The sequence below is a fragment of the Pongo abelii genome, chromosome 8 (assembly GCF_028885655.2).
Source record: "Pongo abelii isolate AG06213 chromosome 8, NHGRI_mPonAbe1-v2.0_pri, whole genome shotgun sequence".
Lineage (NCBI taxonomy): Eukaryota > Metazoa > Chordata > Mammalia > Primates > Hominidae > Pongo > Pongo abelii.
In genome coordinates, this window is record NC_071993.2 from 31,555,768 (window position 1) to 31,581,492 (window position 25,725).

At 37.2% G+C, this 25,725-nt stretch overlaps 1 protein-coding gene across 31 annotated transcripts in view; it reads right to left on the minus strand.

Moving 5' to 3' along the window:
• Window positions 1-25,725, minus strand: part of ZNF438 (zinc finger protein 438) — a 182,378-nt gene that overhangs the window by 49,909 nt on the left and 106,744 nt on the right. For 17 of the 31 annotated variants that reach the window (XM_054521480.2, XM_054521488.2, XM_054521484.1 and 14 more), the window contains 2 exons: window positions 15,273-15,418; window positions 13,840-13,922 (listed from right to left, as the gene is read on the minus strand). In XM_054521480.2, the coding sequence (XP_054377455.1) occupies window positions 13,840-13,922; window positions 15,273-15,418 (229 nt within the window). 31 annotated transcript variants of the gene reach the window in all.

Consider the following 25,725-nt stretch of genomic DNA (forward strand, 5'->3'; position numbering starts at 1 on the left):
ATTTGTTAAATAGTTTACTTGTGGATACTCAAGGATCCTAATTAAAAGGATACAACTAGGTGTGCTTTCCTCTTCCTTTGTTTTCCTGTATTTGCCCAAGTCCCCACAATCTATTTCTAGATCCACTCCTCCAACTGCATTTTGTACTCCGAGTGTGTACATTTTCACATTAGCGGATGAAGCAACACTTCAAGTTAGGGCATGATGGTGCTAGCCAAGAGTTCACTTTCAGGAGTAGTCATCTTTGCAGTAGTTATTTTATAATTATGTAGATATTTCATTACATTTTGTTCTTACTTTAGAAAAATTAGTTTGGGTGTTTGGAGATGAAAAGATGAAAAGTAAATGTGACTGAGATGACACCAAAAACATAGGCAGCAAAGGTAAAAATAGATAAACTAGACTATACCAAAATTTAAAACTTCCATGTATCAACAGATACAATCAACAGAGTGAAAAGGCAACTTATAGAATGAAAGAAAATATTTGCAAATAATTATCTGATAAGGGATTAATATCCAGAATATATAAAGAACTCCTAGACTCAACAAAACCCAAATAACCCAACTTAAACATGAGCAAAGGATTTGTATAGACATTTCTCTAAAGATGATGTACAAATGGCCAACAAGCATATTAAAAGATGTTCAACATCACAAATTAGAAAAATGCAAATCAAAACCACAATGAGATATCACCTCACACTCATTAGGATGGCTACTATTTAAAAAACAAAACCCAGAAAATAACAAGTGTTGGTGAGGATATGGAGGAATTGAAACTCTTATTTACCATTGGAAATGTAAAATGGTGCAGAAACTATGGAATACTGTATAGCAGTACCTCAAAAAATTAAAAATAGAATTATCATATGGTCTAGCAATTCCACATCTGTGTGAATATCAAAAAGAACTGAGGCCGGGCACGGTGCCTCATGCCTGTAATCCCAGCACTTTGGGAGGCCGAGACGGGCAGATCATGAGGTTAGGAGATCAAGACCATCCTGGCTAACATGGTGAAACCCCGTCTCTACTAAAAATACAAAAAAATTAGCTGGGCATAGTGGCGGGCGCCTGTAGTCCCAGATACTTGGGAGGCTGAGGCAGGAGAATGGCGTGAACCTGGGAGGCGGAGCTTGCAGTGAGCCGAGACCGCGCCATGGCACTCTAGCCTGGGCAACTGAGTGAGACGCCATCTCAAAAAAAAAAAAAAACAAAAAAACTGAAAGCAAGATCTCAAAGAGATATATGCACATCCATGTTCATAGCAGCATTTTTCATAGTAGCCAAGAGGTGAAACAACCCAACTGCCCATTGACAGATAAATGGATCAACAAAATGTGATATATACATACAATGGATTATTCAGCTTTAAAAAGAAAGGAAATTCTGACACATGCTACAATATGCATGAACCTTGAGGAGACTATGTTAAATGAAATAAGCCAGTCGGAAAAGGGCAAACATTGTATGATTCCATATATATCAGGTATCTAGAGTAATCAAATTCAAAGACAGCAGAATAGTGGTTTCTGGGGGATAGGGGGTTGTGGTGGGGGAGGAGGGGAGGCCGGAAGAGAAGAAACCAGGGAGAAATTGGGAGTTGTTTGATGGGTATACGGTTCCAGTTTTACAAGATGAAAAATTCTAGAGTTTGGCTGCACAACAATGTGAATGTAATTAACACTACTGAAATGTACACTTAAAAAGGGTTAAGAAGGTAAATTTTAAGTTATGTGCTTTTTACCACAATAAAAAAAAGTAAATGTGATCATAGTAGTGATATGAAACGTAGGTCTTGCAAACAATATTAAGTTTAGGCAAAAATGGCAATCACTCAGGGTGTTTTATGTGGCAAGTCTTTTAACTTTTACTGGAAGCATACTTGACTTAAGCCAGGCATGTGCTCAACTGTAAAGAAAAAGGATAAAACTAAAGAATATTTACAAAGTATACAATATTTATACTAGACATACATCTATGTCAGAAAGAATGACATATTCTTTTTGAATTGTATAATGTTTTACTAGTACTCTGGTAAAGGAATATCTTCTTAGCATATGTCTTTTTGTTTGTTTTACTTTTACACACTGTATATCTGGGTAGTTTTTTGAGGAACATATTTTATACAAAAGTAAATATTGCCTATAAAAAGGGAAGTACTAGCCTAGGGCTCTTCAGGCCATAGGATATCAACACAGCCACTCTGAAGATTGGATCTGGTTAACTTCTTTCTATATTCCCCCCAATACTATCACCCGATGTTCTCTGGTGAGTTTATCAGAAAGGCAGGGAGTTTCAGGTAATCTTGTTCATAAGGCCATCTTAGTATCAGCACCTGACAAAAGATCCAGTGCTATAGAGCAAGTGCTTCAACAAATAACACCTTCTCAGCTCCAGATTGGTCCCGGCAGAGGAGATTCCTGACCTCCCTTAAATCTACCACCACTCAGCCACCTCCACTCCCCAGGCTCTGGCATTAACAAAGTTGGCCTGAAAACAGCAGGTTAACCCAGTGGTTCCAGATTACAATCATCAGATGAAAATATGACATCACAGAGATGAGCTATAAACCCCTAAATCAGCTTTCAGATTAAAGCAGCAAGGTCATTTCCTCCTGGGGTCTTCAAGACCTGGGTCTTTACTCACAACACTGACAGTGAGATAAGCAGACAGTGGTGAGGACATGTGGGGGCAGGGGCAGTGCTCTGGGGCACACAAGGCCTTGTGGGGTTGCTCCTGAAACAGTTACTTGAAAGATCTAAACTGCTGACAGAGATTGTTCACGTCCAGACTGCAACCTCTAACAAAAATCACACAGCATTAAACTTGAAACTGAAATACAACGAATGGGAAATCCGTTACCATTTTGGTATACAATCTTAAATACAATTAAATACAATATTAAATATAATATGACAAAATCAATTGGTTGCTGCTGTAAATTCACTAAGCATTTGGTTTCCTCATGAATGATTAGTCTGGGGGGTTAACTTTAGTCTAAGTAAAGGCATATAATAGTAACAGGATGATTTCAAGAGGTAAGAAATTGCTAAGGGTGAAAAAGGAAGAATTGGAAAGAAAAATGACTTTCTATGTATACTTTTTTGTAAATCTTTTGAATGTTCTACCTTAAAGAATACAACTTAAAACAGCAGTATCAACAATGAGAACAACAAGAATAAAGTAGATCTAGGGAGAGAGGTGGTTCTCAATCAACACTGCCAGGGAAAGATGTCCATAACATCATCTTAAGTGAAGCAAGCTGTGGAACAGTACGTATATTCTGATCTCCTTTGCCCTTAAAGGAAAAAAAAGTTGTATTCTCACAGAGAAACATCAAATTATCAACAGTGGTTACTTTTGGGGCTTGACTTGGTGGCACTTCCACCTTTAATTGGGTATAATACATGTATGTGTGTGTATATGCTTTTGTATATATTGTATGTATTTATATAATATATTGTATATATTTATATAATACATAACTACATAACCATCTATTTTTATACTAAAAATAATAACCATTCTAAAAGGGGGGAAAATGCCTAGTTAGATTCCACTTTAAAAATATATTTCTGTTTAAGAAGAACAGATATTTTGATTTCCAAATAGTCTTTCTTTCACTTTTGGTATTTTCTGCATTCCAATCTCATGGTGACCATTACACTCAATATATAATTTCCTGGCAAAATCAAATGTGTAAAGTCGTCCATCCATCAATCGTCCAATATAGCAATTCAGTAGATTGTGCCTGTATCAATAAGAGGGACACCGTATGTAATTTCCTATAATTCTCATTCAATACTTTTTCTAAACTCAAAATAATTTCAACTTAGTAACAGATCTTTAGTTAAGGATGGATCTTCAAAATCATCACAAATTTTTAAAAAATCCAAAGAATATTCTCCACCTTCTTCAGATTAGTTAAGGTCCCGTTATTCTACATTTTCTTTGCACAATTTAATTCTCCTTTCCCAACACTGACCACACTTACGTTAACTTCACATCTATCTTCCTCACCAGACTGAAAACTCTACAGGGGCAGGGTGCAAGTCTGTCACATTCTTAACTTCAGGACCTTGGACGAAGTCTTTCAAAAATATTTGATGAATTAACTTTGAATGGTATAAACCTTAAAAAAAAGGAGTTACAAGATTTTGCAGATATTCAAGGGGAAAGAAGATGCTAAATAAAGATTATATAACTAACCAAATAAGAAAGATCCACATCATACTTAAAAACAGCACATAGATAGAAGAAAAGGTTATTTGCCTTAATGATTGGTGTGACAAAATTAAAGCACATGTTCTCCAAGCACAACTGCTAAAAGCCTCCAGAGTTTGGCCACTTTATAAATATCAGGCTTTCAGTCACAAAAACAAAGGCTTTAAAGAAATAACCACAAGTAACTTCCAAAATGGGATTATAATACTATATTCTTAAGGTACATTATCATTGAAAAATTCATCTTATTAACAGGCTGTTTCAGAATTCATTATATTTCAATAATCTTTTAAAAAAGAAACACAGAATAGCAAATGTAATGAACCTCCTCCCCACCCCTCCACACACAGGGCACACAGAGTCAGACTTTTGTTTTGACAGCTCTTGAGACTAATCCAAATCTATTAATACTCTGGTGAATATGTATAGTTTTTGGCATGTATATACTTACACAATCTACTAGAGTTTAATTAACTCTACTCATGAACTTGTATGCCAGTTTCAAGAAAATTTTAACCAATGTAGAAAATTATCCTTTTGAAAACAAAACAAAACAAACCAAAGTTTTCTCGCCACAAGGATAGCTAATTAAAGTTATATACTTTCTTATGCAACCATCTTTTGTCAAAATAGGGCAGTATAAAAAGTAGGCATTCACTCTAATCAACATAACTGATAACCCCACAAAGCAGGCGTTGGAAAACTTTCTGTAAAGGGTTACATGGTAAATATTTTCAGTTTTGTGGACCGTACCATCTGCGTCATAACTACTCTATTCTACTAGTGTGGTAAGAAAACAGCTACAAGCAATATATAAGGTTATTTACTAAGTTCCAATAAAAACTATGTATGGATACTGAATCAAAATTTTGTATCATTTTCATTGATCACAAAATATTGTCCTTTGTTTTTTTTCAACAATTTAGAAATATAAAAATCATTCTTAACTTGCAGGCCACACAAAACCAGGCCCAATTTGGTTTGCTAATCCCTACTCTAAACCAATGACTTAGTAAACCTGGTTTATACCACTTACTAGCTATGTAACCTTGCCCTCACTCCACCAAAACAGCCCAAACAACAAAGAAAACCACCACCACCAATAACCATAACTGAATTAACCTCTTAGTTAGCAGGTGGGAGTTACAGAGCTATTTTATTGGTATAACAGCAGCAGCAACTAACATTTATTTTGAGATTACTATGGCTCCAAACAGTGTTCTAGGCATTTTAAGTATATGCTAATTTCTTTAATTCTCATCACAGCCTTGGGATGGATATTTTGTGATCCCCATTTTACATACAAGGAAATTCAGGCACAGAGAGATTAAGTAACTTATTTAAGCTCACCCAGCTAGTAAAATGTGGAGCTGAGGTTTGAAGACAGGTACTGGGTTCTGCCCTCAGTGGCCTCAGAAATTAAAATGCACAACAGAATAAGTACACATGAAAAACAATGATAGTTAATGCTCATCAATAATAAAAAGCTAATTTTTAGATGGCCTATACTGCAGTAAGAAAAATGGAAACTTGATTCAAATAGATGCGAGCATCAGTATTCTCATTGAAAAATTAGGAACAGTAGTCCCTGATTCCTTCCTGTGTGTGCTGGTTCAGGAGAACAAATTTTAGTAAAAATGCCCCAGGAGAAAAATGCAAAAGGCAGGTCACTATGATTTTCTCTAAATGACTGTCCTGATTCTCCTAATACAAATTTGCCTCTAGCTTTGCTGTTTGGCATTTAAAGATTTATAATATTTGCCCATTACTGATACATTAGCAATAAACACTAATAATCAGGAAGTCACCTTTCTTATAACAGTTATAACTGAAGTCACAACCCATTTGCACACTCTTTCTCATGAGATCTTTAGTGGTCAGTTGGTTCTGTGTGCTGGCATCCTAAATGCAAGTGGAACTCTTCAGGGATCATATGAAAACGATTTTAGGGTATAAATTAAAATTTATTTCAGTGTAGTGTTAAGTCGCCAATGTGGCTTTGCGTCCGCAATTGGTGGCTTCTTGGTCTCACTGACTTCAAGAACAAAGCCGCGGACCCTCATAGTGAGTGTTACGGTTCTTAAAGGCGGCATGTCCGGAGTTTGTTCCTTCTGATGTTCCCAAGAGTCAGGGGCTGTTAGAGACCCCTTTCCCAGAAAGCCTGACACCTCTGTCTTTAGTCAGGGGACCGTGCTAGTGACTTTTAACTGGCCGACAGGTGCCTGGTATTTAGCCCCTGAATTCTAAGGAAAAACAGGACAGAATAGAAAGCGAAAGGGGTCCGATGGTACTCACCGCTTGGCGATAGGCAATTGTCTTGCCGGTTAGCGATAGGCGATGGTCTCACCGCTCGGCGATAGGCGATGGTTCCTTCGTGGTCGCCAAAATGTGTCCGGAATTCATGGGTTCTTGGTCTCACTAACTGCAAGAATGAAGCCACGGACCCTCACGGTGAGTGTTACAGTTCTTAAAGGTGGCGTGTCTGGAGTTTGTTCCTTCTGATGGTCGGATGTGTTTGGAGTTTCTTCCTTCTAGTGGGTTCGTGGTCTTGCTGGCTCAGGAGTGAAGTTACAGACCTTCACGGTGAGTGTTACAGCTCTTAAGGTGGTGCCTCTGGAGTTGTTTGTTACCCCTAGTGGGCTCGTGGTCTTACTGGCATCAGGAGTGAAGCTGCAGACCCTCCCGGTGAGTGTTACAGCTCATAAAGACAATGTGGACCCAAAGAGTGGGCATCAGCCAGATTTATTGCAAAGAGCAAAAGAACAATGCTTCCACAGCGTAGAAGGGTACCCAGCGGGTTGCCACTCTGGCCCCGGCAGTCTGCTTTTATTCTCTTATCTGGCCCCACCCACATCCTGTTGATTGGTCCATTTTACAGGGAGCTGATTCGTCTGTTTTACAGAGAGCTGATTGGTCCATTTTGACAGGGTGCTGATTGGTGCATTTACAATCCCTGAGCTAGACACAAAAGTTCTCCACCTCCCCACTAGATCAGCTAGATACAGAATGTCAATTGGTGTATTTACAAACCTTGAGCTAGACATAGAGTGCTGATTCGTGCATTTACAAACCTTGAGCTAGATACAGAGTGCATTCACAATCCCTCAGCTAGACAAAGATTCTCCAAGTCCCCACCAGATTAGCTAGACAGAGAGCACTGATTGGTGCATTTACAAACCTTGAGCTAGACACAGAGTGCCGATTGGTGCATTCACAATCCCTTAGCTAGACATAAATATTCTCCAAGTCCCCACCAGATTAGCTAGACACAGAGCGCTGATTGGTGCATTTACAAACCTTGAGCTAGACACAGAGTGCTGATTGGTGTACTCACAATTCCTTAGCTAGACACAAAGGTTCTCCAAGTCCCCACTAGACTCAGGAGCCCAGCTGGTCTCACCCAGTGGATCTCCCACCGGGCTGCAGGTGGTGCTGCCTGCCAGTCCCGTGCAGTGCACCCGCACTCCTCAGCCCTTGGGCGGTAGATGGGACCGGGCCTCGTGCAGCAGGGGGCGGGGCTCCTCGGGGAGGCTCAGGCCGTACAGGAGCCCACGGCGGAGGGGGGAGATTCAGGCATGGCGGGCTGCAGGTAGCCCTGCCCCGCAGGGAGGCAGCTAAGGCACGGGGAGAAATCGAGCGCAGTGCCAGTGGGCCAACACTGCTGGGGGACCCGGCGCACCCTCCGCAGCTGCTGTCCCAGGTCCTAATCCCCTCACTGCCCTGCCGCAGGGCCGGCCAGCCGGCTGCTCCGAGTGCGGGGCCGCCAAGCCCATGCCCACCCGGAACTCTGGCTGGCCAGCAAGCGCTGCACGCAGCCCCAGTTACGCCCGTGCCTCTCCCTCCACACCTCCCCGCAAGCCGAGGGAGCCAGCTCCGGCCTCGGCCAGCCCAGAGAAGGGCTCCCACAGTGCAGCGGCGGGCTGAAGAACTCCTCAAGCACGGCCGGAATGGACGCCGAGGCCGAGGAGGCACCCAGAGCGAGCAAGGGCTGCAAGGGCTGCGAGGGCTGCCAGCACGCTGTCACCTCTCAGCTTTTAGAAGTTATAAGAAAACACCATCGCTTCTACGTAACTGGGAAATAAAAGCATCCCCCAAAGAACTTGGCATTTTAAGACTTTGGCTGGCCAAGGAAATAAGAAATTTCTAAAACTACATTCAGTCCAGATATTTCTCATTGGAAGGTAGTTACTTGCCAGAAAATTATTTCAGAGTCTACTTTCATTACTTACATAAAAATGAGGACACTCACATGACAGATGATCTCTACAGCACTTGAGGAGGATCAGCAAGGCCAAACACATTATAAGAAGACACAGGACTTTTGCTTGTGTTTATTACTGCTTGAGGTTGAGCCTTTTGAGTATTTAAAAAATATATACCAACAGAACTACTCTCCCAAGGAAAATATAGCCACCATTTGTAGACCATGTAACTTTCAAGTATGTGCTACTTTTTTGTCCCTGTATCTAACTCAAATCAGGAACTGTATTTTTTTTTAATGATTTGCTTTTGAAACTTGAAGTCTTGAAAACAGTGTGATGCAATTACTGCTGTTCTAGCCCCCAAAGAGTTTTCTGTGCAAAATCTTGAGAATCAATAAAGATGGAAAGGAGAAATTGGAATGTTTTAACTGTAGCCCTCAGAACTTTAGTAATAGCACAACAAATTAAAAACAACTCATGCCACATTAAAAAAAAAAAAAAAGATGACACACGAGACAGACTAGAACAACAGAGACTCTCAGAGCAAAATTCATCTGGCAAATAAAAAACATTGTCTAATTTTCCGAAATTTGTACTCTCCCCAAATATTTGCTATCAGCAAATCACATAATTCTGTGTTATATGCAACTGCCTTGGTAAGAAAGAGATACTTATCAACAGAACAAAATCCATTCATGTTACTTGAAGTTGTTCATAACAAAGTTTATCATGAAGGAAAATCTCTGGCTTAGAAACAGCCCTCCAACTCATTCACTTTCCAAAGTCCAATGTCTGGGAGCCATGCCTTACACCTCTCTCCCTTACTTCCCCTATCTTGGCTTCCACCAAATAGTATCAATTTTATCTTCCAAAAAGCCCTCAGATATGTCCCCTTTTCCTCATCTCCACTGCCAACTGTCTGGTGCAAATTGCTCTATCAGTCCCTGCCTAGACCATGAGTACTCTTCACTGGTCCCTCCCACTTCCACTCCTGCCCCTTTTCTAACTGACAGAGCCAGAGTGATGTTTTCAAAACACAAATTAGAATGTGTCACCCTAGACTGAAAACCTTTCAAAGCCGTAACATGTTGATGAGGTTGTGCACACTCTGGTCTGGACCTTCTTCTCAGATGCACCCTGCACTCCTCACCCCCTCACTTTCTTTGTCTCATTCACACTGACCTTCCTTCCATTTCCTGAACACCCCGTGACTCTCTCAACAGAGTCTTTACACATGTTGGCCCCCCACTTCCTGTAATCCCTCTTATCTTATGCCCTTTTTGCCTTGATAACTTGGATTCATCCTTCGGATCACAAGGGAAAATCACCTCCTTAAGAGAACTGTCCCTGACCTAGGTTCAGATATCCCTGTTAATAATCTTAGTGGCCCCTGTATCTTTCCCTGATGGTACTTACCACAATTGTAATGTCTCATACTCCTAACAGACAAGAAGCTCTAGGGGGTAGGGTTCATACCCCTTTGTGTTCATATGGTACCCTAAGAATTTGGCACAGTAACAGACCATCTAGGAGGAGCTATTTGTGATATACTTCACATACTGTAACATTTACCCCTTCACAGTGTTACACATAGGAATGGAAGAGGTTTACAATATAAATACTGGCTGTGTCTTAGGGTAACTCTATGTTTAACCTTTTGAGGATTTTCCAGATTGTTTTCCAAACAAGTTTTCCATTTCCATCCCCACCAGTAATGTATAGGGTTTCCAATGTCAACAAATCCTCACTAATACTTGTTTTTCTCCATATTTAAATTACAGCCATCCCACGAGGCATGAAGCAGTATCTCATTGTGGCTATTCCCTAATGACTCATGACGTTGAGCATCTTTTCATGTGCTCATTGACAATTTGCAGATCTTCTTTGGAAAAAAGTTTATTCAATTTCTTTGACCAGTTTTAATTGGGTTATTTTTATTGTTGAGTTGTAAGAGTTCTTTATATACGTTGAATGCAGGTTCTTTATCAGATATAAGATTTGCAAATATTTTCTCCCATTTCGTGGGCTGTCTTTTCACTTTCTTGATGGTGTCCTTTGCAGTACAAAAGTTTTTAATTTTAGTGTAGTCCAACTTACGTAGTTTTCTTTTGTTTTTTATGCTTTTGGTATCAATCTAAGAAACCACTGCCTATCACAAGGTTATAAAAATTTCAGTCTATGTTTTCCTCTAAGAGTTTCATACTGTTTTTATCTCTTACATTTAGGTCTTTGATCCATTTTGAATTAATTTTTACATATTGTGTGAGGATATCCAGTTGTCCAAAGACTACTGGCTGAAAAGACTATTGGATTGTCTTGGTACCCTTGTTGAATATCAGTGTACATAGATGTAAGAGTTTGTTTTTAGACCCTTAATTCTATTCCATTGATCTGTATGTCTGTCCTTATGCCACTACCACACTGTTATTTATTATAGCTTTGTAGTAAGTCTTGAAATTGAGAATGGGGAGTTTTCAAACTTTGCTTTTCTTTTTCAATACTATTTTGGCTATTATGGATTCCTTGTATTTCCATATTAATTTTAGGGTCAGCTTGTCAATTTCTACAAAAGGAGCAGCTGAAATTTTCAGAGAGATTGCATTGAAACTAGAACAATTTGGGGTATATTACTATCTTAACATTGTGAGTTTTCTAATTCAAAGACACAGATGTCTTTCCACTTATTTAGGTATTTAATTTTTCACAACAATATTTTGTAGTTTTTGGTGTGCAAGTCTTGCACTTCTTTTGCTTATTTGTAAATATTTATTCCTGCATATTTATTCTCTTTAATGCTACTGCCAATGTCATTCTTTTCTTAATTTCTCAGTTTTATTTCTTAATTTCCAGATTGTTCCTTGGTAGTGTATATAAATACAATTGATCTTTATACTGATCTTGTATCTTTCAACCTTGCTGAATTAATTAATTAGTTCTAAGAATTTTTTAGTGGATTCCTTAAGATTTTTTTACATACAAGATGTCATCTACAAATAGAGAACGTTTTTCTTCTGCCTTTCCAATCTGGATGCTTTTCTTTTTCTTACCTAACTGTCCTGCTTAGAACCTCCAGTACAATGTTAAATAGAAATAGTAAGATAACACATTCTTGTCTTATTCCTGATCTTAGAGGGCACACTTTCAGTTTTTCACCATTAAGTATGATGTTAGCTGTGTAGTTTCTGTAGATTCTCTTTATCAGGGTGAGGAAGTTCCCTTCTATTCCTAGTTTGTTCAGTGTTTGTATGATAAAAGGGACTTAGATTTTGTCAAGTGCTTTTCTGTGTCTATTAAGATTATCAGGTGACTTCTGTTCTCTATTCTATTAATGTGGTGTTAACACTGATTTTTCATATGTCAAACCAATCTTGCATTCCTTACATATATCCCATTTGGTCTTGGTTTTAATGCTTTTCATATGTCGCTAGATTTAATTTTCCAGTATTTTGTTGAGAATTTTTGTTTGTTAGTTTAAGACAGAGTCTTGCTCTTGTCATCCAGGCTGGAGTGCAATGGTGTAATTTTGGCTCACTGCAACCTCCGTCTCCTGGGTTCAAGCTATTCATCTGCCTCAGCCTCCAGAGTAGCTGGGATCACAGGCATTCACCACCATGCTCATCTAATTTTTGTATTTTTAGTAGAGACGCGGTTTCACCATGGTGGCTAGGCTGGTCTTGAACTCCTGAACTCAGGTGATCCACCTGCCTTAGCCTCCCAAAGTGCTGGGATTACAGGTGTGAGCCACCACACCTGGCCAAGAATTTTTACATCAGAACTATAGACCAAAGATACTGGTCTATAGTTTTCTTGTGTTGTTGTTGTCTTGTCCATTTTTATCAGGGTAATACACTGGCCTCACAGAATCAGTCAGGAAGTATTCTCTCTTCTTGTATTTTTTGGAGAAGTTTGTAAAAGATTGGTATGAATTCTTTTCTGAATTTTTGGTAGAATTCACAGTGAGGACATATGGGCCTGGGTTTTGTGTGTGTGAAGGGGGAAATTTTTAAAATTATAATTCAATCACTTAACTTCTTATAGGTTCATATTTTCTCTGTCTTCTTGACTCTGTTTTGGTAGTTTTTGTTTTTTAGGAATTTATCCATTTCATCTAAGTCACCAAATATTTTGGCATATAATTACCTTTTTAAAATTTCTGTAGAGTCAGTAGTGATATCCCCTCTTTCACTGCTGATTATTCTTTTACCCTGGTTAGTCTAGCCAAAGGTTCATCAATTTTGCTGATCTTTCGAACCAACTTTTGCTTTTATTGATTTTCTCTATTGTTTTTATTCTTTATTTCATTCATTTGCACTTTCATCTGTATTATTTTCTTCCTTCTGCTTGTTTAGGTTTAGTGTGCTCTTCTTTTTCTAGGTTCTTAAGGTGAAAAGTTGGGTTATCAATTTGAGATCTTTCTTTTTTTGAAAAAAATAAGGATTTATAGCTATAAATTTCTCTCTAAACACTGCTTTTTAAAGTTGCAGCCCATAAATTTTGGTATGTAGTGCTTTAGGTTAATTTATCTCAAGATATTTTCTATTTTCCCTTGTGATTTCTTCTTTGACTCTGATTATTTAGAAGTATATTATTTAATTTCCACATATCTGTGCATTTCCCAAATTAGGAGTATATCATTTAATTTCTACATATTTGTGCATTTCCCAAATTTCCTTTTGTTACTTATTTCTAATTGTATTCTATAGTGGTCAGAGAACATACTTTAGTATCATTTCAATCCTTTTTACATGTATTGAGGCTAATTTTATGTCTTAATACTCTATCCTGAAGAGTGTTCCGTATGCACTTGAATGTGTGTTCTGTTCTTTAAGTGGAGTATTCTACAGATGTCTGTTAGGTCTATGTGGCTTATAGTGTTGGATCTGGGAATGGAGCTCAAGCTATTCTGGCGTTCTCAAGAGGGTGCTTACCTTTTTAAGGGCTCACCATGCCATTTAATATCATCCTAATGGTAAGAGGTATGCACAGTAAGGTGCTCGCTTTGGATTTGCTCTTAAACACATCTATTCTGAAGAACTCCAAGGAAAGCAAGGTAGGAAATGAATGCAGCTGTCCTATCTTTCCTGATTAATTTCATATCTATCTCATGGGCATGTTTTAAATACATGACTACAATGTACTCTGCATATAAAAATATATACAAGTGCATGGTGAAAATAAATGATGTTATTTCCAACTACTAATACTGAAATTTAGTCTGCACAAGCACTTTCTGAAAGAAATATCATATGACTTGGTACAGAAGAAATATATTTTATGATTAAGAAACTTCTCTTACAAAATCTACTCTGTGAAGCAGTATCCATTGCAGTTGATTTAAGGTAGGCCTTTGTGAGGCAAATCTAGAAATTAAGAGCACTACATCAATATGCAAAAATTATTTAACAAAATACCTTTTACTGTTCTTGCATGAAGTTTGTGGTTAATTCCATCAAAATGTTCAGAAGATAAGATGTGCATACTTTCTTCAACACACCTAAAAAAAGAAAACTGGATTTACAAACTTTTAAGAGAAAACTACAAAACAGTATTATTAGCATATCATTAAGGCCACATCTATATTTTTTGAAAAAATAACAGTATTTAGGATCTTACACAAAAGTCATAAAGATATTTGCCTTATCAAACTGTGTAATATGAAAGTTTACCACTTTAGTAAAGTACTAAGATTTTTTAAATATATACATGAATATGACTTAAATACTATCTCTTGAATTATATGAAGTTACAAAACCAAAGAAATGCTTAACTTTTGTTTCTGATTATTATGTAATCATCTTTCAGTACCTTCACACATATTCTCCATAAGCTTCTACTATGGAATCATGGCCATTTTTACTTGGACAATAGGAAAATTACAGGACTTTCCAAATACATCAAAACTTTCTAATTGAATAAAACACAGAACTCCCGAGTCTCGACTGAGATTTTACCTTCTAAAATATAGAACCCAAAATCCAAAAATAGTGCCAGAAATAATAAATCTCAGGAAATAAAGTAAAAAACTTTAATTTTCTTTTCCTACTCACTTTTTCATCTTTATCCTGAACAGCTACCTTTGTATCATATGGCCTCTTGATGAAAGTAATAAAATCATTTTACTTTTTAATACTGCATGGTGAATCATTTTCAAACTTGTGAGGCACAGTAGTCATGACAGAAGGGTGCTTCCATCCCAAATTAATGACACTAACTATATGATCTAATTAAATCAGAAAAAGTTAAGTATGGCAAAGGTGTTTTAGAAGCAGCTGTGGCTTAAGCAGTCACATGGTAACCACCATGGAGCCTGAATCTAAAAATATTCTTTCAAGCTGGTATGCCATGCCTTGTTCCAGTTTTGAAGACCATATCACAAAATATCCACACAAGTAGGGTACATATAGTGATGCAAAGAGACTTCTGAGCTATCCTCATAACCAATGTAAAGGTCATGGCAGGTAAATGTATTCTTTTCACAGTTTGTCTAGCTAGATCTTCTTTCACATTTGTTCCTGAGGACTGAAGCTCCCTAGGTTCAACTGGGTACTTCTTGAAAGGCAAGCTCCTGAAGCTCTCTGCCCTTGTCCAGGACAGGCTGGCTGCACAAAGACTTCAGGTTTTCCTAGGGTGTTAGAGTACAATTACCTTGTGTACTTGGTAAAGGGGGAAGAAGATTCACCTGAGACTATAGGTGAAGGGAAGAGGAAAGACCATACTTAAAGTGATCACAGATTGAAGGAAGCAAGGAACCCTGGGAAAGATGGAGAACATAAGGGTCAATGACAGCAATAATGAATAGGTGCTTAGAAACAGAAAAGAGTACTATGTTTCAGCAAATGCTTACATTCCTATAGTCCTCCAGTCTGTGTCCAGAAGAATGTGGCAATGACAGAACATCTGTTCCTCCACTCCCAGGATGAGCTTCCTATAGCCATAGATGGACAATGAGGCAAAGATACAGTAGAAAAAAAAATGCGAACACTTCAAAACCTGACTGAAACAGAAAACAATCTAGTCAGTATGAAGAGAGTCTCAGCAGGGGCATGGCAGCATGAAGAACGGAGACACAATCTTGCAAAGGGGCAGAAAGCAACTTTATATGTTAGTATTGATATACCACACCTTTAGAGAACCAGCTTTAGACGAATCTTTATTTGTATATTGGCCAAAAAAAAAAAAGCCACCTATATTTAGAGAAACTCATCATCTTTTTACCTATGGTAAAAATAAAATATTTCTTAGTATGTTCTTTAGAATGTTTGTGTAAGCATTCTGTGGTTCCTAGGCCAATCTAAATTAATAGAGTTAACATTAAAGCTATCATATTCAATATATTTTTTTATGAAAAATTGAAACTAAAATTTCATATTTTCTGGAATAGAAAACATCCAGACGAGTCACTACAAAATGTATCAAAATCTTAGAATATGGTAGTTCAAGCAAATACATTTTCATAACTTAAAACATATGAAAAAGAAATACATATAATGTTTCATTTATGATTCACACTTCTCAGTTACATTAAATAAATCAAACTTTTAATTGGGTAAGGGAAAATCACTCTCTTGGCACATTAAAAAAATGGAGATCATTATAATTTCAAATGAGAACATCTATTTAGTAAGGTTTACAAAAAAATATAAAGCAAAAAATCCCTTGGCCAAATAAAATGTAGCCACAGTACCAGCAGAGTTGCAATATCTAGCGCTTTTCTCACCATTTATTTAGTGAATACCTGTGGGACACACACTCAGCAGCTTGCTTAGTGAGATAGGGGCCCTGTCCTTAAAAAGCCAGTTGAAGAGCCTTGCTGGTGAATAAACTGTTCTCTAAAATAAGTAAAATGTAAGATAACATGTGATGTGTCAGAAGACACTTTCAATAAAATAATTTAAATCACTACAGATGTTTGCTTTAAAAAAATGTGTTTAAAAATTTCCACAGAACATCTCATGCCTCCCGTCTCCTTCTCAGCTTTAATACTGACCTCACTCTCAGGAGAAACGGACACACACGATACAGAAACCACATTTAGAGCAGCCTAAGTCTCTGTGTCCTACAAATTCTCATCTCCTCCAACTCTGCAACTGCTCAGAAAAGGATGTTTGTGGTCAACTAGGAAACTCACTGCCCAGATTATTTTTGGAAACACAAGAGCCAGCCTCTTTGATGCCTGACACTAAACCTGCTCTCCTTAACTCCTCAAACCTTCAGTACTATTCTCCTCTTCACGCTCTCTCTAGATCATTTCACCTTCATTTTCCAAAGGAAACAGAAGTTATCTGATGGAAAGTCACTCTCCTTCCTGGTATCACATACAACCTACCAAAGTGGCTCCAGTCCTTCCTACTCCGGACTTGACACACAAAAGTGGTGCCCCTCCTCCTTCCAAAGGCCAGACCCTCTGCCTATGCCTAATCCCATTCTCTCCCGTTTTCCCAACAACATGAAAAAATTATTCCTTCTCTTGTTTATATAATCAACCTCTTCTTCTTACGCAGATCTTTTTGCACTGGTTTTTAAACAAACCCTAGTCTCTTCCTTTAAAATAACAGCAAAACAAAACCATTTGGCCCCACATCTCCCTCCAGCTATAGCTCACAGGCCTATCTAGACACTTCCTGCTTCAAATAAACTTCTCTACAGAGTTGCCTAAATGCTCTGACTTCATGCCTCATCTCCTATTCACTCCTCATATGTGCTTGAGCCCCACTACGCCACTCCTCCAAGACCCTTCTGTCAAAGTTGTCCACAGACACCATTCAGTCTTCATCTTACTGGACATGTTAGCAGTAAAACCACCATTGTTCATTATCTCCCTAACATCCCCTTTCTCTTATTTTATATCCATCAGAAGTCCCTGGTCTTTCCTTCTGCCTATATTGCCATCTTTGGCCACTGAATGCTGAAGAGCTTCAAGGTAAACATCATGTCTCACTTTATATTCTCTCCCTAGGATATCTCATCCATTTCAAAGAGATGTAAATAAAAATGAACATTTTTGTTCTGTACTTTTAATCTCTAGTCCAGACCCCTTCTATGAGCTCCACACCTACATATCTGTAGGTCCATATCTGTCTACACAGACAGCATACAGAATGATAAGGTGCATGGGCTCTGGAGGTGAACTACATAGATTCAAATCCTGTTTCTTCCACTTACTGTCTGACATTGGACAAGTCTCTCAACATTTCTGTGTTTCCATGTCCTCAGCTTAAAAAATGCTGTCATAACTGTAAATGCTCAAAAATATTGACTATTATCATTATTACTATTTGACCTTTCCTCTTGTGTGTCTCAAAGCCATCTGAAATGTTCTACCTCTGAAATGCATGATGTTCCCAAAATGTGATCTGCTGCTGGAATTCCCTCACTGTCTAAATGCTATAATCAGAAATCTAGTAGTTATTTTTAATATAGTTCTCTTTCCTCTCCCATTTCTAATACAACATATCTGTTGGGATTTAAGGATTAAATCTGTTATCTTTTCTATAACTGCACCACTATAACTTTACCCCAAGGTCCATCCTCTCCAGTGTACCCCACTAAAATGGCCTGTAACCAGTCAAGACACTTCCACCCTTTACCCCAAAGCACCATCCACGCTGCAGCCAAAAGGATCTTTACAGATTGCAAATCTGGTCAACTTCATGCTTAAAACCTTGTATTTGTTTCTCCTTAGTCTTAGAATAAGCACTGATCTTTATTAAATATGACCTAAAAAGCCCTATAAGGTCTGAACTCCGCCTCCCTCTCCAGTCTAATTTCATACCATATATTCCCTTGGTTCTCTGAGCCCATTCTCCACTTGGCTTGATTCCAATTCTTCCTGCTTGCTTTGCTCCTTCCCACCACAGGGTCTTTGCCCATGCCCTTTCTTTCCTCTGTTTGAAAGGCTATTTCTTCCTCCTATTCTCCTAGTTGACTCTTATTCATCCATCAGATTTTTGCTTAAACGTATCCTCCTTAGGGAAGCCTTCTCCGGCCTCCCACATGAAGCCAAATACTTTTATTCTTGGTACTCATCACCTTACCCCTTTCTTTCAGGGCAGAGAAAGAGTACGTGAATTTAGGGAGGAAGGAGGAAAGAAGTATCTTAATCAGCCTAGAAATTAAGACACTTAATCATTTAGTTGAAAAAGCAAACAGGCACAAGGGGAAGAAGAATTACTTAGGTAACAGGTTATATGAAGAGAGTTATGTGGGTAATCACAGGCTGTAAAAGGAAAGAAAAAACTAAATAGCAAATCTGCTGGAATAAGAACAAGGAACTTCTCTTGTATCTCCAACCTCACAGTTTTTATTAAAATGAGTTAGGGAATAGAATGTTCCCACTGGAACTATATGTTCAGTATACAGGTGATGATTCATTCAGTCTTAGCATATTAAGCCATAGACAAATCCAATCCAAATGACTAAAATGACAAAAAATATGTAATTTTAATAGGTTAATTTCAACAATGTCCTAAACACCTTTTAAACTGATATTTTGCATTATTGCTTCACATTTTATGTGTGCGTATAAACTAAAAATCAAAATTGATTTTAATGGAATACCACTTAGTAATCAAAATGAACAAGTTATTAATAAACACAAGTTGGATGAATCTCAAGGAAATAATATTAATCTCGAGATAATCTCAAGAGAATGAAAAAGTTAAATTTAAAAAAGTTAAATCAAAAAAGTTAAATCTAAGGATCCATTTAAATAACATTATTAAAATGGAAAAATTATGGAAATAGGGGACAGATTAGTGGTTGCCAGGGGTTAGGGACAGGGGTGGGAAGTGGGAAGGTAGATGAGTGTGATTATAAAAGGCCAACATGATGGAATCTTTGTGATGGAAATGTTCATCTTGACTGTAGTAGATACAAGAAGCTACACATCTGATAAGAATTAGATAGAACTAAATAAATACACACACAAATGAGGTCGAGAAAAACTAGGAAAATCTGAATAAGATCTAGAATGCATCAGTGTTAATATCCTGGATGTTACCACTGGGAGGATTGTGTAAGCGGTGCATGGAACATATATTATCTCCTGTAACTGCATGCAAATTTACAATTATCCCAAACTTAAAAGTATCATTAAAAAACAGCTTTAAAGTGGTTTCACAACACTTCTCAAAGACACTGGATTATATATACTTGACTACAGAATTCCAATTTTTTAAAAGGAGGCTTCCTCCAGTTTCTTCATGTTCTACCTTTGTTGCTGTCAGCCCATGAAGAAAGGGAGATTTAGGTAGACAGAAAGAAATGTCCTGAGGTTGTAATGAACACAATTAAAAAAATCAATATTTTTAAAAAGTAGATCTTAAAATGTACTTGAAAGTTTGAAATCATAATGACATAAACAACTATTTATGACCTAAGAAAAACTGCCTACTTTGGTACTTTGAAGTATTAAAAAAAATCACATAGAATTAAATTACAAAGCTCAAAACTTGTTTATGCAGCTGGTCTTTTTTTAAAATCAAGGAACTTTAAACCTACAATTCTAATAGGCTTACTGGTGACACCCCAATCCTTTGAAAAATAAATGAAATATCATAAATCATTTGAAAGTTTTTAAGTTTAGATTTTTATCATTAGTCAGACTCTTTAAAAATAAAAAAGCAATATGAAAGGATAGGATCTTGCTTTGTGCCCTATAAAGTTTAAGATAGAAAATAAATCATACCATTAAATGTCATTTAGAACCTTAACTTCAATACTTAGGATGAAATTGGCATAATATTCATGGTCATTCCTATGAGAGTTCATGCAAGTCGAGTAGCTTTTCTTACAAAATATTGCAGAACTCTGGCACTTCCTGTGATAAATGAAGCAATAAGGCTTTGGAATTGCAATTGTGTATATTTAAGTACTTCATATAAGCAACCAGACTGTCATCTTGCTGGATATCTAGCACTATGAATTTATTATTTGTTATCCAAAGGAATGTTTGAATACTTACAAAGAGTAAAGGGTTGGGGTAAGCCCTTAACATTTAAAGCTACAAATGTAGGACTATATTGCAGCCACAGTGTCCAACCTTAATTTTCTTGGCAAGTTAATTTAATGAAAAATATTCACAGATTTTTCAGGAAATGTAGAGATGAAAAAATCTATAAATATCTTGAAAATGTTTAGGATTCAACATAACCATTAAGATCTAGATATTAGCCACAGCATCCTGAGAATTTTTATCACAGTGAAGTTGCAAGAAAATATATTATGGGAGACATTCTCCATGACCTGGTTTTAAGGTAAATTCATTGATGGATCAATAATCAGCTCAACTCATAAAAATGTGCTTTGAGAAGTCAGCTGAACCAGCATTAGTGGAAGGAGGTCAAAGCCGGGCCCTCTCAGTTATCTGGCCCATCCTATTTTAAAAGAATTCTATCGAAGGAGATTCATTCCAAAGGCCAAAAAAATTACTTCTGCCTTTTCTGATGGTTTCATTTACCCATCACATAAATGAAAATCCATAATTTTCTTTCCCTTCTTGAAGCAATAATGGCGGAACTTCTGAGAAACAGTCTCAGAAGATGTATACTGTACCAATATAAATCCCAATCATTTTAGATTTCAGTAGTTCTTCTAATTCACTTTTAAGATACAGCCACCAAAACTGTGGCTTCCAAATAAGGCCACTAATGTCACATCCATATCAAGCTGTACAGGCAATTGATAAACACTTGAATGACTGAATTAGTGACAGTGGAAAGCCTACTTCTCATATTTTGCATATCATATTTTGTTAATGAAGTAGCCTTAAAGATTATTTAAGTGTACCTCTAATTTCTCAAGAAATTAAATACTGAATACAAACCAAATAGTATTTTCAACATATGTGCAAGTTATACAGAATAGTAAAATGAACACCTGTTTTCCCACTAGCCAGTTTAGAGAATACATTACTTATAACTTTGAAGTCCCTTTTATGGCCTTTCCCATTCCAATTCCAATCCTTTTTCCCATGCCTTCTCCCCAGCTATCCTTTTTTGTTGTTGTTGTTTTTGCTTTCCTTTATAGTGTTACCATATATATCCCTAATAAATATCTTGCTTAATTTTGCAAAATTTTGGATGGAGTTATGTTGGCTGGAATCATATTGGAAGTATTCTTAAGTTTCTTGGTTTTATTCTGTTCATGAGACTTATCCATGATGATATGTTTGAATGTGGCACAATTTGTGTCTTTTATTGATGGATATCTGAGTTGTTTCCAGTTTTCTGGAACATATTATGTATTTCTCTATGTAGATTACCAAGAGTTTCTATGCCTCCGAGTGGAGTTGCTTAGTTGATATATGCACAACTTATTAGTTAATGCAAATGTATTATACGGTTGATTCAATTTGTATAACCACTAGCAGGGCAAGATAAGTTCAGGATGCTCCAACATTTTTGCCAATCTAATGGACATAAAAAAGTACTTCCTTGTGATTTTTTAAAGCTCTTTTTTATTTCTTGAGGCAAAATTTATATAAATGAAATGCACCAATCTTAAGTGTACCATTCCGTAAGTTTTTTACAAATACATATACCTTGTAACCCAAATCATTACCACTACCCAAAGTTTGTTCCTTCAAAATCCTTCCCAGTCAGTTCCTGCCCCATCCCCTAGAAGCAATGACTTTTCTCATCCTTTTCCCTCACAGATAATTTGCCAGTGTTTCATTTTATGAATAACCACAGTCTGTTTATCCATTCTCTTACTGATGGAAACCTGGGCTATTCCAGTTTCTGGCTAGTATGAATGAAGCTATATTATGTACATATATTATGTATGTACTTCTCATAAGAATCTTTTTGGTGGATTTTTATTTTCATTTCTCTTAGGCAAATATCTAGGAGAACTGCTGAATCATTGGGTAAGTGTATTTAACTTTGTAAGAAACTGCCAGATCTTTTTCCTAAAGTGGTTGTACCATTTAACCCTCTTACCTAATGTATAAGAATGCCAGTTGCTCTAGATCCTATCTAATTTTAGACAGTATGGTGGGTTTCTCATTCTCATTTTAACCTGCATTTCCCAGATGACAAATGACGTTGATCACATGCTTACTGACCATTTGAATAACTTCCGTTGTGCAGTGTCTGTGTTACAAAGTGTCTTTTCAAATCATTTGTTCCCTATTCCTCCTTTTTAGTTTCTGGTTGTTTGGCCTTTTGTTATGGAGCTGTATAAATTAGCTATATATTCCTTTGACAAATATACATTTTACAAATATTTTTCTCAGTCTGTGGCTTGTTTTTTGTTTTCTTAGTGGTATCTTTTGATAAACACAAGTTTGGTTTTTTCAATGAAGTCTGTTCTTTAAAGCTTTTCTCTTACAGTGACTGCTTTCTACATCCTAAGAAATCTTTGCCTATCCCCAAGTCATAAAGATATTCTCTGGTGTTTTCTTAAATTCTTATGGCTTTAGCTTTTTATATTTAGTAGTATGATTCATCTCAAATAGATTTATATGCATGATGCGAGACAGAAATTGAGATTTATATTTTTGCTTGTGGATATCTAGTTGACCCAGCACCATTTACTGCAAAACTTTCCTTTCCCTACTTGGTTGCTTTGGATTTGTTTGAAATCAAAGGACTATATAAGTGGGTCTATGGTCTCTGTTCAATTGCATTAATTTATTAGTTTATCCTTATGGCAGCACCATGCTATCTTGATTACTGCAGCTTTATAGTTATGGTGCAAAGTCAAGTCTTCCAGCTATGTTTTTAAGATTTGTCAGATTTTCTCAGTCTTTTACATTTCCATGTAACTTTTAGAATTAGCTTGCTAATTTTACAAAAAGGCCCGTGGATTTATGCTAGGGATTATGTTGAATCTACAGATCAATTTTGAGGGAAATGTCATTTAATTGAGTTTTCCAACCATATGGCATCTCTCTTCATTTATTTCTATATTTAATTTTTCTCAGTAGAGTTTTGTTGTTCTTATAGATTTTGCATGTATTTTGTTGAATTTATTCCTAAATGTTCTACTTTTATTAGAAATAGGAAATAGGTTCTATTAATGATCATCTCAATTTAAAAATATTCATTTCTCAGGGTGCCTCCATCACATTTTCACTCCTTGGAAACATTAAAAACATCAAAATCGTGAGAAAGTTTCTTTAATATTAAATAGTACATACTATATTCTGTATAGTAAACAAGACAAGAATTTCTAAAAATGAATGGAGACTCTACAAGTTGGCAGTAAAATAAAGAAATGGACTAAAGTCTAACAATACACATGCTGGAAATCGGGCTGGGGAATTTTTATAATCCACATTCATATTAAGTAGATTATCTGATGGGGAAGAAGGGTGTCAGACATACCATTACCTCAGTCTGCAGTTGCACTGATCTTTTAGGTATGGGACTTTTGTTACTTAACTACTCCAAAGCTTTTTTGACATCTGGCCCACACAGTCATGAGCACAGGTTTCAAGGAGAGAAGAGCAGAAGTATTTAGCTTTGATTTTGAGCAGATATAGTTTAAGCTCTTAGATAAAATTTAAGCTCTTTGTCTTCTGCTAAAGACAGAACTGTATCCAGAGACTCTGAGGATTCTCGCTTGGCCTTCTTTCATTTGCGACGTGTTATAATAGTAGTTTCACATTGTCCACTTTACTGTGGCTCCTTTTCTTCCTTCTATGGGTTTTCCTGGAACTACTAATTTGATTTTCCATATCTTCGCTATCTGATTCTTCAGACCTCTGTATGTACGAGGATCTAAGAGTGAATTAATCAAATTTCCCATTATTACCACTGAGATCCTAAAAGACATTCCCTTCATCTTTGGCCTTGCTGGCTTCTCCTTTTGCTTCCCCTTTAAAGTCTTTTCTCCATATGCTTTGTCTTAACTTTTTTCCTCTACTCTTCTTTGTCAAATTTTTCCACTTCCTGAAGCCTTTCTTTTGATTTTTCAAGGTTTATGCCACTACAATCCCCTTCCTTCGCATCCTTTAAGATGCATTTCTGCATCGCTGGCCAGCGCTGAACCTACTTCCCTTCATCAGTAAGAATTATTTTCTTATTCAGGTAAAATTTCTCATTTCTTTTGCGTGTGATTTTGGTCACTTTTTTCTTGTCAATGGATTTAGACAATTTTTTATTTTATATTTACTTATTTATTTATTTAGAGACAGAGTCTCGCTTTGTTGCTCAGGCTGGAGTGCAGTGGCAAGATATCGGATCACCACAACCTCCACCTCCCAGGTTCAAGCGATTCTCCTGCCTCAGCCTCTGGAGTAGCTAGTACTAAAGGCACATGCCACCATGCCCAGCTAATTTTTGTATTTGTTTTAAAGGTGTGAGCCACCGCGCCTGGCTGACAAATTTTTATTTTACAATGAATTCTCTTCAAGATCCAACCAACCGAAGCACACAGTACTATTTCTCCTTAAAGAAATCAGCATCTGGGCCACCTTCAGCCTCCTCATCTGTGTTCATGAACTTTATAGAAATGTCCTTGGTTTTCTGTGCCTCATCAGTATTAGGGGCAGACTGAGTTTGAGGCTCCTCTGTTTTCAACACTTTCTCTTCCATTTTCTGTCTCATCTATCTCTTTCCTTCTCCTCCTCTCTCTCTTCATTACTAACACCATTGGCCAGCGTGTACTCTTGTCTCTCCTGCTTCTGGTCTCTTTCCAACTGACTGAAGGATGAACAACATATTGTTATTGAAACAGGCTCTAAATTCTTCCATGTAGTCATTGGTGAGAGATAAGAGCTGTATTCTCATTAACAACTCTTTGGTCAGTTGCTTCTATATTTTCTGCAGAGACCTTATCCAAAGTGTCACAGCAAGACAAAGAGACACAGCATGTTCAGGTAGAGGTAACTTGTTCAAATCAAATACTTACCAGATACACTAATGTACATAGGAAATGAAACACCTTTGAGGTCTTCCTTTTAATGGTTGATCTTGGGCTAAAAACGACTCTGGTATTTTATGGATGCCCCTAAGTTTTTCTGGATTAATTTTTCCTTCTTTCGTAGGTAATCTCTTTTTGAGAGGTAGCTACACCATCCTTTTTTTCTTCTGAGAGAAGTAAAATTAATACAGCTTCACTATCCTCATTTTACTTGGCAGTTTGATCTGCTCTGGGAATATGAGTTGGCATCCTCTGGGCAACTGAACTAAGGAACCCAATTCATGACCTGGGTATCCTGCACCCTGGCTGCAAGATCAGTAATAAAGAGCACTGCAGCTCTCTTACAGACAAACTTATCACAGACTTCATTTTTCTCATCTGCTGCTGTCAACCATAGAGGTCAAGAACAGAAATAGCAGAGTGTAGCC